General features: G+C 46.4%; 1 protein-coding gene across 1 annotated transcript in view; it reads left to right on the top strand.

Annotated features, from left to right (window-relative positions):
• Nucleotides 1–13,873, top strand: part of Mcm3ap (minichromosome maintenance complex component 3 associated protein) — a 49,722-nt gene that overhangs the window by 8,520 nt on the left and 27,329 nt on the right. The window contains exons 8-16 of the mRNA XM_090350863.1: nt 313–510; nt 746–1,014; nt 1,693–1,855; nt 3,420–3,580; nt 5,941–6,182; nt 6,388–6,590; nt 7,323–7,423; nt 12,859–12,990; nt 13,311–13,424. Coding sequence (XP_090206989.1) covers nt 313–510; nt 746–1,014; nt 1,693–1,855; nt 3,420–3,580; nt 5,941–6,182; nt 6,388–6,590; nt 7,323–7,423; nt 12,859–12,990; nt 13,311–13,424 — 1,583 coding nt within the window. The remainder of the gene's footprint in view (nt 1–312; nt 511–745; nt 1,015–1,692; nt 1,856–3,419; nt 3,581–5,940; nt 6,183–6,387; nt 6,591–7,322; nt 7,424–12,858; nt 12,991–13,310; nt 13,425–13,873) is intronic.

Below are 13,873 nucleotides of genomic sequence, written 5' to 3'. Positions count from 1 at the left end.
CACTTGAGCTCAGCACCACTTCCGGCTTTTTTTCTATATGTGGTACGGAGGAATTGAACCCAGGTCTTCATGCATGCTAGGCAAGCACTTTAACCACTAGGCCAAACTCCCGGCCCCAAATTACTTCTTATAACACCCTCTTTTCTTACTCAGTTTAAATCAAAATTTGGATCATCACCTTCAACAGAAATTTTCCATTTAAAAAGTGCATTTTGGGGCACTGATGTTGATTGTGTATGTGATAGGCCTGGCCGCTGCCGGTGGGTGCCAAGGGCTGCCCATGAGCAGCTTGTCCTTCTTCCATGTTGCCAGGTAGACCATGCGGCAGCTGTGAAGGAGTACAGCCGCTCCTCGGCTGACCAGGAGGAGCCCCTGCCCCATGAGCTCCGGCCCTCGGCAGTCCTCCGAATGACCATGGACCACCTCGTGACCCAGATCATGGACCAGAAGGACGGCAGCCTGCGGGACTGGTACGACTTCGTGTGGAACCGCACGCGAGGCATACGGAAGGTATTGGCTGCCTCTCGTCACCAAGGTGGTAGCTTGGTTCTAACTCAGATAGTTTCGTCTGAAACAAAAAAATGCTATTCTGAAAAACATTACAGACCTGTTAAAATGTGCTTCATGGGTCTGGAATCGAGTTAAATTGGAGGCATTGTTTTTCTCTGAAGTGTGAGGGTAGGAAGAATGTGTATGCACGAGCTCATGTACATGTGTAACCAATCCTCCCCTTGCTTGTGGCTAGGACATTACACAGCAGCACCTCTGTGACCCCCTGACGGTTTCCCTGATAGAGAAATGTACCCGGTTTCACATTCACTGTGCCCACTTCATGTGTGAAGAGCCCATGTCCTCCTTTGATGCCAAGATCAACAATGAGAACATGACCAAGTGTCTGCAGAGCCTGAAGGAGATGTACCAGGATCTGAGGAGCAAGGGGGTCTCCTGCGTCAGCGAGGCCGAGTTCCAGGGCTACAATGTTCTGCTCAATCTCAACAAGGGAGACATTCTGAGGTGAGTTTGCCTGTGATACTTGGAGAAGCCATATTTAGACGGTTAATTGGAGATAAGAGTCTCATAGACTTTTGTGCCCAGGCTGGCTTTGAACCTTGATTAGATTGTTAGATCTCAGCCTCCTGAGCAGTTAGGATTACAGGTGTGAGCCACTGGTGTTGGGCTATTTTTTTTTTTTTTGTAGTGGGTATGAACACAGGGCCTGTGCTTTGAGTCTTTCTTCTCTACCACTTTGAGCCACAGCTCTACTTCTGTGATAGTTCTTTTTTTTTTTTTTGCCAGTCCTGGGCTTGAGCTCAGGGCCTGAGCACTGTCCTTGGACTTTCTCAAGGCTAGCGCTCTACTACTTGAGCCTCAGCACCACTTCCGGCTTTTTTCTATGTATATGGTACCGAGGAATCGAACCCGGGTCTTCATGCATGCTAGGCAAGCACTTTAACCACTAGGCCAAACTCCTGGCCCCCTGTGGTAGTTCTTAAGTGGCTGCTTGAATTTACTTTTTCATCATTTTAAAGAAAATCTTGGCATATCAATCCAGCCTGACTTAAGAGTAGCAGCTCTGTATTAGAAAAATGAATTCAGTTGGATGTGTCACTCTTCAGATTGTGAAATCTTTATTTATGGGGATCCATCATTGTCTGATGAAAAGCATCATTATTTATCTTTTCTCAATCACAGAGAAGTGCAGCAGCTCCATCCCGATGTCAGAAACTCTCCTGAGGTGGACTTTGCTGTCCAGGCTTTTGCTGCATTGAACAGTAATAACTTTGTGAGATTTTTCAAACTGGTCCAGTCTGCTTCTTATCTGAATGCCTGCTTGTTACACTGTTACTTTAATCAGGTAAGCAGAAGAGCCCCTGGCAGCATGGAAGGAGAGATGTAGTTGTTTGTGTGGGTGGATGTGCTTCTGTTCTGGAGCGGGGCTGACTTGTGGCACCTGCTAAGCTGTCATCTGCCAGGCTGTCATGGCTTTTCCTCTAGAGATGGGTTGGCATGGCAGAGCTCTATCAGGAGAGGCCAGGCAATGGAAATGCTGTTCTGAGGCTCACATAAGAAAAGTCTTCAGAATGAGAGGTCAAGTTCAGCCATCTGCTATCATCTTTCACAAGAACAAAGAAACCAGAAAACAGCAGTCCTGTATCATGTGGACAATATATGTAACTGAAATCCTTAGTGTTGTCAATGTAAGCATTGGGAGGGAGGCTAATGATGCTAAATTTGTTACAGTAAGTTCCCCACTGTGTGCTGTGCTGTGCTCTTGGGTTACAAAGGCAAATCCAGAGGCTGCTGTCTTGCCTAGGATTTTATGTAAACTCTTGGATATCTTGAGTTATTTCATTAGCTGCAATCCTGTGGAGGAACCTGGGGTGCTGGCCCTGAGGCTCTTTGTGTTCATGGCTAGTACTTTACCACTTGGAGCCACTATACCACTTCTGGTTTTTGAATTTTTCTGCCTTGGCTGGCTTCAAGCTGTGATCCTCAGCTTTCAGTCTCCTGAGTAGCTAGGATTACAGGTGTGAACCACTGGTGCCTGGCTCCCTATTGTATTTATTATTTAAAACAGTGTGAGACACTTGGTAAAAACTGGAGAAGTATTGATTGCTTAAGTTAATGAACACTGGGAGAGAACATGCAGGATTGGCACCAAGAATCTCAGTGCCTGTGCAGTTTTTGTTAACATTTCAATTTTTTTTTTCTTTTTTCCTCTTCTTTTTTTTTTTTTTTGGCTTTTGCTAGTCCTGGTGCTTGAACTTAGGGCCTGGCACTGTCCTTGGGGTTTCTCAAGAATAGAGCTCTACCACTTAGCCATAGCACCACTTGCAGCTTTTTCTGTGTATGTAAGGTACTGAGAAATCGAACCCAAGGCTTCATGCATGCTAGGCAAGCCTACTACTAGGCCACACTCCTGGCCTAGTATTCTGTTTTTAAGGTGTTTCTTGGAATGCTGTGAAATATTTTTGTCTAAACACTAATTTTATTATTGTTGTTGTTGTTTGTGTATTTGTGTGTGCTGGTACTAGAGCTTGACCTCAAGGACTTGTACTTTCTTTTTTGGCAGTCCTCAGGCTTGAACTCAGTGCTGAGCACTGTCTTGGGCTTCCTCAAGGCTAGAGCTCTACTACTTGAGCCACAGCCCCACTTGCAGCTTTTTTTTCTATGTATGTGATATCGAGGAATTGAACCCAGGTCTTCCTGCATGCTAGCCAAGCACTCTACCACTAGGCCAAGCTTGCAGCCCTGGGACTTGTGCTTTCTTCCTTCTTGTTGGCTCAAGGCTGGTGCTCTGCATTTGAACCACATCTGCATGTAGGCTTTTTTGCTGGTTAAGTAGAGATACTTTGTCTGCCTGTGCTTCTCAGATTTCAGCTTCCTGAGCACATCTGTCTAGCTGTGGTTTCTTCCAGATCCGCAGGGACGCTCTTCGGGCACTCAATGTTGCATACACTGTGAGCACACAGCGCTCTACTGTCTTCCCTCTGGACAACGTGGTGCGCATGCTCCTGTTCAGAGATTGCCAGGAGGCGACAGACTTCCTCAGCTTCCATGGCCTCACTGTTTCTGATGGGTAAGAGCCAAGACTGCACTTGTGACTTCTCCTCTTACCTTTCCCTTTTAAAATTCTCATGAAGGGTGGTAACGTTGCTGGCTGATTGCCAGGTCCTGCAGGCCTGTTCTGGGTTCGGAGCAGCGGGAATGTTCCCTAGGGCACACGCTGGCTGTTGGCAAGGTCAGGATTCATATCAGATTCGGGTGGTGTGTCTTTGGTACTAGGGTTTGAACTCTGGTGACTTACCCCCTGAGTTATGCTTCCACTCCTTCTTTGTGATGTTGTGGTTGTATGTGTTTTTTGCATGTATGCACAACAGCTTGAATTCAGTCTGGGCAGCGTCCCTATCTTTTTTTGTTGTGGTTGTTCAGGGCTAGCACTCTACTGCTTCTTTCATAGTTTCACTTCTGGCTTTTTAGTGATAATTGGGGATAAGAGTTTCCTACCTGGGCTGACTTTGTATCGCAATCCTCAGATCTGTCTCCTGAGAAGCTAGGATTACAGGTGTGAGTCACTGGCACCTGGCCTTTGTTGGTTATTTTTGAGATAGGTTTTCACCATCAATACAAATGCATAACTGAACTGCAGTCTTCCTCTTATTTTTCATTTCCCACCATAGCTGAAGATAAGAACCTCACAGATTTTTTCTGCTTGGGCTTACTCTGTACTTTGATCCTCGGATCTCATCCTTCTAAGAAGCTGAGATTACAAGCATGAGCCACATGAGCCACTGGTACCTGGTTGAGCGCAGCTTGTTTTTTTTTTTTTTTTTTTTTTTGGTTGGTTCGTGGGGTTTGAAATCTGGGTCTGAGCACTGACCCTGAGCTCTTCAGCTCAAGGCTACTACTGCCCTATTCCTATTCAAGCAACACTTCAGGTTTCCTAGTGGTTAATTGGAGATAAGAGTCTCACAGTCTTCAGTGCCGCTGGCTGCCGGCTTTGAGTAGGTGATTCTCAGACCTCAGCCTCCTGAGTATCTAGGATTACAGGTGTGAGCCACCACGCCCGGCTCACACCCAGCTTTTTCTTTTTTTTTTTTTTTTTTTTGCCAGTCCTGGGCTTGGGCTCAGGGCTTGAGCACTGTCCTCGGACTTTCTCAAGGCTAGAGCTCTACCACTTGAGCCTCAGCACCACTTCCGGCTTTTTGCTATGTATGTGGTACCGAGGAATCGAACCCGGGTCTTCGTGCATGCTAGGCAAGCACTCTACCACTAGGCCAAACTCCCGGCCCCCACACCCAGCTTTTTATTGAGATGTAGTCTCTTTTTTTTTTTTTTGCCAGTCCTGGGCTTCAGCTCAGGGCCTGAGCACTGCCCTTGGACTTTCTCAAGGTTAGAGCTCTACCACTTGAGCCTCAGCACCACTTCTGGCTTTTTTCTATCTATGTGGTACCGAGGAATCAACCCCGGGTCTTCGTGCATGCTAGGCAAGCACTTTAACCACTAGGCCAAACTCCCGGCCCCCTTGAGATGTAGTCTCATTGGCTTCTTCCTAGGCTAGGCTGCAATCATGATCTTCCTGATCTCAGCATCCTATGTAGCAGAGATGACAGGCCCTTGTACTTAGAAGCTATCCGTTGACATAGGGTCTCACACGTTATTGCCTGGGCATGCTCCTCTGGCTCTCAGCTTCCCAGGTAGCTAGGATTTCAGGCAGGAGCCATTGTTGGGCAACTTTTGCAGAACATGTTCTTTTTTTTTTGTGTGTGTGGGTTTTGGCAAACTCTGGGCTTGAGCACTGTCCCTGAGCTCTTCAGTCCAAGGCCTACCCTTGAGCCACAGCCCCACTTCCAGTTTTCTAGTGGTTAATTGGAGATAAGAGTCTCATGTTAGTGCCAGGGTGGGGGGGCTAGCTTTGACCAGATCTCAGCCTCATGAGTAGCTGGGATTACAGGCATGCGCTACCATGCCTGGCTCAGAACATGTTCTTCTGCTTCCAAAATGAACACTTCTCTTATTAAATTATGAGAGCATCTAAAGACAAAGGTTAGGGTCTTCCTATCCTGTCCCTTGAGGATGGTCTTTGCTGGCCATTGTGCAGTCATTGCCTGCCTCTGGTGGTAGAAGAGACACCTGGCCTGGGTGTGCTCTGCTTTGTAGTCAGTGTTTCTAGCAGATGGCAGTATTACACGCAATATTCTGTGTGGCGATTTCCCTCCCTTCTCCTCTGCAGCCCCAGGGGAACACAGGCAGCTTTGGGTGTGTGTCTGTTTAATGTCTTGGGCATGGTGGTTTCGGGGCTCTGGCAGCAATGGGAAGAAGACCTTGCCTTCCTCCTATCTGCATCTGGCCCTGTGTGTGCTTTAGCAAGGGGTTTTGGCATGGTAGCAGGGTCTCCCCTGCTGATACCTCTGTGTGGGCTCTTTGTGGTCTGGGTAGCTGTGTTGAGCTGAATCGGTCCGCATTCCTGGAACCAGAGGGATTATTCAAGGCCAGAAAGTCAGTATTTATTGCCAAGAAGCTGATGGTGTCTGTTGGGGAAGTCGTGAATGGAGGGCCACTGCCCGAAGTCCCTCGTCATACTCCTGTGTGCAGCTTCAACTCCCAGAACAAGTACATTGGAGAGAGCCTGGCCGCTGAGCTGCCCGTCAGCCCTCAGAGACCCTGCGCAGATGTAGGAGGTGAGTGGAACTGCACTCCAGGCTGTGTATGCCTGTGAGGCACAGGGTATCCCAAGTTATTCTCTGAGGATAACCTGGCCGTCTCAAACCAGGGAGCCAGTCCTGATGGTCAGTGTAGATGGTCTGCTGAGCCCGTGTGGAGGTGGCAGTGCACACAGTGCTGGTTGCCTGGCACCTGTAGCCATGTGTGTCCTTGTCTTTCCAGGTGGCAGAGGAGAGGACTGTGAGGCACAGCCGAGTGTGCCACTCCCAGGGCTCCTCACACAGCCTCCTCCAGGCCCCGCACACTCCCCTGCCTCTATGCCTCCCATCCCACCACTGACTCCAGCTGTGGCCTCCAGCCCCTTCCAGCCCTGCACACAGCCAGAGCTGGTGCCTCCAAAGCCGGCACCGACGTATTCTGACACGGTAAGGAGTCTTGGCTATGCGGGTTCAGAGAAGCCTACTTGTATACATGTCTGTGGTGACTGACACTGCCCTTGGTGCGGCTTGGCCTCAGGAAAGGAGCCAGGCAGAATGCAGGCATGGAGATGAGTGCTCCTGCTGAGGGTCGTGGGCTCAGATGCAGAATTGGGGCCATGACTGACATGAGCCCCAGCTCATTCAAGAGAGTGGGCCCAGATCAGGTGGGGAGCACAGTTGTGTCACTCTGTCCTCTGGCTCTGAGCACTAATCCTCTTGGGATCAGGGAGTTGTGATGAAGAGTCTAAAGAAGGGCGGGCCACGAAGGGGCTGAGAGTTTGGCCTCGTGGTAGAATGCTTGCCTAACATGATTGAAGCCCTGGGTTAAACTCCATATACCTAGAAAATGCCACATCCAGTATAGGAAAAGCTGGAAGTGGCGCTGTGGCTCAGATAGTGGAGTGCTACTCTTGAGAAAGTCCAAGGACAGTGCTTAGCCCCTGAGTTCAAGCCCAAGACTGGCCAAAAAAAAAAAAAAAAATCTAGTGACGATAAGGAAAAATGGATAGGGCGTTGTTGAGGACACCCCACAGGGCAGGGTGTTCATCCCACTCCCCAGAGGAGACTACCAGGGCGTTGTGGCAGGGAAGACTTCCCCAAGTGTGGAATAGGTCTGAATCTCTGTCCTGGGCGGAGCGTTTGGTCCAACTGCTGCCTGTGCTGCTGCTCTTTCTGTAGGACCTGGCGGAGGTGGTGGATGAGCTCATCCAGGAGGCTCTTCAGGGAGACTGTGAGGAAGTCAGCACAGCTGGGGCAGCCTATGTGACTGCAGCTCTGGGGTAAGTCACAACCCAGGCACATGCTTAGCAGCATCTGCTCCTAAACAGACCTACAGTGACTTTCTTCCTTTTTTTTTTTTTTTTTTTTTTTGCCAGGCTTGGGCTTGAGCTCAGGGCCTGAGCACTGTCCTTGGACTTTGTCAAGGCTAGAGCTCTACCACTTGAGCCTCAGCACCACTTCCAGCTTTTTTCTATGTAGGTGGCACCGAGGAATCGAACCTGGGTATTCATGCATGCTAGGCAAGCACTCTACCACTAGGCCGAACTCCCGGCCTACAGTGTGAATTTCTATAACCTTGCACCTCCTCATGAGTGAACTCCAGGCCCTATTCCCATGGGAGCATGCTTCTCATATTCCTGACCCTCTGATTCTTAGCTTATAATTTTTGTTTGTAAATATTTTCCTTTGTGCCGGGCGTTGGTGGCTCATTCTAGTTACTTAGGAGGCTGAGATCTGTGGATTGCAGTTCAAAGCCTGCCAGAAAAGGAAAGTGTGTGAAACTCTTTAACTACCAAGAAGCAGGAACTATAGCTCAAGTGGTAGAATGCTAGCAACAGAAAATTTAAGCAACAGGAACAGTACCAAAAACAAAAAACAAGAAAAAAAAGGGGGGGAGAGGGAAAGCAGCATAAGGTTTATAAATTACAAATCTTTTTTTTTTTTTTTCTTTTTTTTCCCCAATACTGGAGCTTGAACTTAGGAGCCTCATGATTGCTTGACCTCTGGGCCTGGGCTCTGTCCCTGACCTCTTTAGCTCAAGGCTACCAGCCTGGCCTAACCTTGAGCTAAGCCCCACTTGCCATTTTCTAGAGGTAACTGGAGATCAAAGTCTCAGGTCCTGTTCTGCCCGGCTGGCTTTGAACCTTGATCCACAGATCTCAACCTCCTGAGTAACTAGGGTTTAGCCCAGCATTTTGATGGTTATTTTGGAGGTGGAGTCTCACAGACTTTTCTGCTTTGACCAGCTTTGAATGGCAATACTCCAGAGCTTTACCTTTGCAGCAAGGGTTACAGGCTTGAACCACTGGTACCCAGCAGAAATTTAATTTTTTTTTTTTTTTTAATGGTACTGGGGCTTGAACTCGGTGCCATGCTTGTTAGTTTAGTCCTCTGCCACCGAGAATTCCTCAGTGATTTTTTTTCCTTCATGTTATTTTGTGACAGGGTCCCGCTTTTCACCTGGCCATGAGACTTTGTACTGTTGCTGGGTTCAGAGGCACAGGCCACGGTGTTGAGCTTCCTTTCCTCCATAGAATCTCCTGGACTTTTCTAGTAGGCCTGGCTTGCCATTTTGATCTTCCTCACTTCAGCTTTCCATGTATTTTAGCAAAATGTGTGCCAGGGCATCCACCTAGAGGTTGAGAAAGGGGGTCTTGCAAACTTCTCTGCCTGGGTTGATCTAGAACTTCAATCCTCCTGATTTCAGCCTCCCATGTATCTAAGATTATAGCCTTGACATTTAACATTTTCATTGTTTCATTTTGTTTAGTTTGAGTCAAGATGTCTCTATGTAGCACAGGCTGGCTTTGAACCTCAGATCATCCTGTCCTAGCACTCTTGTGAGGAATGGTATTATAGGAAGGCCTTCTGGTGTCAGAAAAGGAACAGACACAACAAGAGATACAGGAGATTTTTTTAAGGCATTTTGCTGTGTGTACACATGTGTATAGGTCTGTGTGTATGTGTGTGTGCGTGCATATGTGTCTACATACATATTTGTAGGCGCTGTTCCTGGATCAGGGCCTGAGCTCTTATTTATTTTTCATTTTTAAAAGGTTTTATTGAGAGGGCCAGGAGTTTGGCCTAGTGGTAGAGTGCTTGCTTAGCATACCTAGACCTGGATCGATTTCTTGGCACCGTACCACATACATAGAGAAAGCCAAAAGTGGTGCTCTGGCTCAAGTGGCAGAGTGCTAGCCTTGAGAAAGCCCCAAGGCAGTGCTAAGGCCCTGAGTACAAGCTCCAGGACTGGCAAAAGAAAAAAGTTTTATTGAGATAATAATTTACGTCCTGAGCTTCTTTTGCTCAAGGCTAGTGCTTTAGCACTTGATGGCTTGTGGCTTTTATGGTAGTTTACTGGGGGTAAGAGTCTCACATGCTGGGAGCTGGTAGCTCATACTTACCATCCCTGCTACCCAGGAGGCTGAGATCTGGGGATCTCCAAGTTAACCACTGGAAAAATGGAAGTGGTAGAGCCCTAGCCTTGGGTAAAAGAGCTTAGGGACAGCACCCAGACCCAGAGTTCAAGGCCCACAACTGCCAAAAAAGAAAAGAATCTCAGTTTTTCTTGCCCAGGCTGGCTTTGAACTGAGATCCTCCGATCTCTGCCTTCTGAGTAGCTAGGATTACAGGCATGAGCCACCGTGCCCGGTTTAAGAAACTTTTACTTTTTTTTTTTTTGGCCTTGAGCTCAGGGCCTGAGCACTGTCCTTGGACTTGCTCAAGGCTAGAGTTCTACCACTGGAGCCACAACACCATTTCCGGCCTTAAGTAACTTTTATGAAGTGAATTAAGATCAGTTCAATAAATTTGATTTGCTCATTAATTTTAATCATGTTAAGAAAACTACCAGGGGCTGGGAGTTTGGCCTAGTAGTAGAGTGCTTGCCTAGCATGCACAAAGACCAGGGTTCAATTCCTCAGTACCACATACATAGGGGGAAAAAGCCAGAAGTGGTGCTGAGGCTCAAGTGGTAGAGCTCTGCTGCCTTGAGAAAACCCAAGGACAGTGCTCAGGCCCTGAGCCCAAGCCCAGGACTGGCAAAAAAAAAAAGAAAGAAAACAAAAAAAAAAGAAAACTTCGAGTGTCTACGAAGTAGCATGATGGTAGGATAATGTCTTGTTGGTGTAACATACGGCTATTAGGGAAGCTAAGGCCCGAGGGTCACTTGCCGAGGACCGGGGGTAAGTGCCAGGAGCCATTTAGGTATTTATGGTGTTCACGGGCCATACAAAATGAACAGAAGGGCTACAAGCAGCCAACAAGGAGTACGTACTGTCGAGCACATGTGTCTGTTCTGTTGTGTTCCAAATGATGTCACAGGCCTGCTGATATGCCATGTGATTTTACAGGCTTTGTAGACATTCCCACCTCTTGCTAAGTCTTCTAAATTTACAATTAGTCTGATAACTATAGAAAGACCCCATCTCAAAGGAAGAAAATTATCATAGTACATGAAAGGGGTGTGTCCATAACACTTTTTTTTTTTTTTTTGGTGCTCATATTGGGCTTGAACTCATATTGGCCTATGCCAATATTGCTCATATTGGCCTATGCCCTGTGTCTCACTGAACTTTTTTTGGTTTTGTTTTTGGTTGGTTGTGGGGCTTGAACTCTGGGCCTAGGCATTGTCCCTGAACTCTTTACCTCAAGGCTAGTGCCTTACCCCTTGAGACACTGTGCCATTTCTGGTTTTTTCTAGGAGATAAGAGTCTCGTGGACTTTAGTGCCCAGGCTGACTTTGAACTGTGATCCTCAAATCTCAGCCTCCTGAGTAGCTAGGATGACAGGCGTGAGCCACTGTGCCCAGCCTGACTGAACTTTTTTTTTTTTTAAGATTTTATTAGCACTGATTTTTTTACATCATATTTCAAATGTCATGTTTTACAAATAAGTATTCAAGAAGGGAGTCTCTATATGCAATCACTGGCACATAGATTTTAGAACATAATTAAAATTAAACAGAGTTTGTATGTCAAAGATACATATCAATCTGTATAATATAACATGTCTATAGAGTATATACCCTATCCTAGATTTTTATGTGTATGTAGTTATGTTTATATCTCCAAGACCATGTCCATAACCTTGGGTGCCCAAATATTGAGTCATTGCTCTTGTACTGTTTGGATCCGATATCCACATATCAAGGAGACCATGCGCGTTTTGTTCCTTTGGTCTTGACTTGTCTCACTCCACAAGATTTGCTCTAGTTTCATCTACTTCCCAGAATGCCATTATCTTGTCTGTTGGCTATGTAGAATTGATTCCATTGTATCTATGCACCACACTTTTTGTATCCATCCATCTGTAGTGGGACCTCTGGGTTGTTTCCATCGCTTGTCTGTTGTGAACAGTGCAGCGATGAACACAGCTGTGCAGATCTGACTGAACTTTTCTACTCAAGGCCAGCACTCTACCATTTGAACTACACCTCCATTTCCAGCTTTTTGGCTGTTAGTTGGAGATAAGATTCTCATGGACCTATCTGGTTCTCTGAGACTGGTTTTGAACCCCAAAATTCAGATCTCAGCCTACCAAATAGATAAGTAGATAGGTATGAGCTGCCTCATAACAGTACATGGGACCAGATTGGCTTTGACCCACAAGCCTCTAGATTGAGCAAGTTTTAAAACTGGAAAGTGTTAATCCTTTAACTTTTAACCTTGGTGTTCTTTTTTCTTTCACTTTTTGAATTTAATTGATTAATGTATTTGTCCTACTCCTGGGACCTGAACTCCAGGCCTTGTGCATATCAGGCAAGTACTCTACCACTGAGCTACCTCCTCAGCCTACTATATGTTGATCTTTATCATCCAGCCTCACTGAATTTGCTTTTTATGATTCCTTAGAATTTTCTCTATATATGTCAGGAATGTTGGCCTACCATGCATGAAGCCCCTGGGTTGAATTCCCTCAGTATTACATAAACAGAAAAAGCTGGAAATGGTGCTGTGGCTCAAGTGGTAGAGTGCCTAGCCTTGAGAAAGCTCAAGGACAGTATCCAGAGTCTTGAGTTCAAGCACTAAGACTGGCAAAAAATAAATAAGTAAATAAATAAAATAAAGAAGATTGTCATTTGTGAATAGATAGACTGATACATTTATTTTCTCTTTTTTACTTTGGATGATTCTTCTTCTTTTTTTTTTTTTTTTTGGCCAGTCCTGGGCTTGAGCTCAGGGCCTGAGCACTGTCCTTGGACTTTCTCAAGGCTAGAGCTCTACCACTTGAGCCTCAGCAGCACTTCTGGCTTTTTTTTTTTTCCTATGTATGTGGTACCAAGGAATTGAACCTGGGTTTTCGTGCATGCTAGGCAAGCACTCAACCACTAGGCCAAACTCCTGGCCCTGATTCTTTCTTCTTTTTACCTAATTCCTGTGGCTAGAATTTATAGCAATATGTTCAGCACAAGTGAGAAACATGTTCCTGATTAGAGGAAGAGCGTTCGGTCTTTTACCACTGGATGTGATTGAACTAGAGTCTTTCATACATGGCCTTCCTATTGATTTTTTTGTAATGGAATGTAGGTGAATTTTGCTAGGTGTTCATTCTCAATCAGTGCATGTGTTTTAGTTCTGTTCTGTTAATGTGGTTGTATTACATCTGTTGGTTTTCAAATGTTAAACTGTCCTTGCATTCCAAGAAGAAATGGTAATAGTAATATGATGGCTTTCTTTCTTCTGAATTTGAATATTATTTGCTTTGCTCTGTCTAGTGTTTCTAATGCTGCCATGGAGGATTTGTTAACAGCTGCAACTGTGGGCATTTTGAGGCATGTTGCAGCTGAAGAAGTAGCTAAGGAGAGGGAACGGAGAGAGGAAGAGAACCGGAGGGCTGAAGAGGAAAGGTGAGTATGTCTATCCCTTCAGCAGGACACAGAGGCTTATGTTCACCCAGAGAGAACCAGTCCTGGTCTAGTACCCTACAATGTCTCGTGCAGCACAGTGAGATCCCAACCAAACCCACTCAGTTCCTTCATAGAAATAGTGCAGGTTCCCTGGGCTTTGTGCCTCTTGTAAGCATTGTACTGCCAGCAGGATGGGCAGAGGTAGGTCAGGGTTAGGGTCATGATGACCTATGGGCTCTACCCTTCATCCCCACCTGCACAGCCAAGGCATTTTTATATCTTATATTAAGGTGTTTCCTTTGTGTTTTTTGTACCCATAGGTTGAAACAAGAAAGAGAGCTGGTGTTAACTCAGCTGAGCCAGGGCCTGGCGGCAGAACTGACAGAACTCATGGTGACAGAGTGTGTGGGGGAAATCTGTGCCGAGGAGTTGAAGTGAGTGAAGTGCTGCTATCTCATGTGCTAGAGGTGTGTGTGTGTGGCGGGGGGGCGGGGCTAGAAGGCATCATGGCTGAGCTGGTGCAGTTCAGAATAGTCTACACTGCGGTTTGGCATCCCCGTACGTCAGGAGAAGGAAGCCTCCTGTCATGGATGCTTCACTAGGTGTGGTATGTGGGCCGTCAGTGGTTTTCAGATCTTTGTTTCATGTGTTATTCATGTGTTAGAGGATTTCCTAAAGCTTTTTTTTTTCCTTTCTGGTATTAAGACTTGAACTCAGGGTCTTTTGCCCAGCCTTTTCCCACATTGCTAATACTCTACCACTTGAGTCATACCTCTGTTTTGAGGTTTTTTAGGGGGAGGGGGTGAAGAGGTCATGGGGCTTGAACTCCAGGCCTGGATGTTGTCCCTGAGCTCTTCAGCTCAAGGCTACTACCCTAACCCAG

This window comes from Megascapheus bottae, chromosome 1 (assembly GCF_031878675.1).
Source record: "Megascapheus bottae isolate mThoBot1 chromosome 1, mThoBot2.hap1, whole genome shotgun sequence".
Classification (NCBI taxonomy): domain Eukaryota; kingdom Metazoa; phylum Chordata; class Mammalia; order Rodentia; family Geomyidae; genus Megascapheus; species Megascapheus bottae.
The sequence above is the reverse complement of the archived record's forward strand: the minus strand, read 5'-3'. Positions and strand labels throughout refer to the sequence as shown.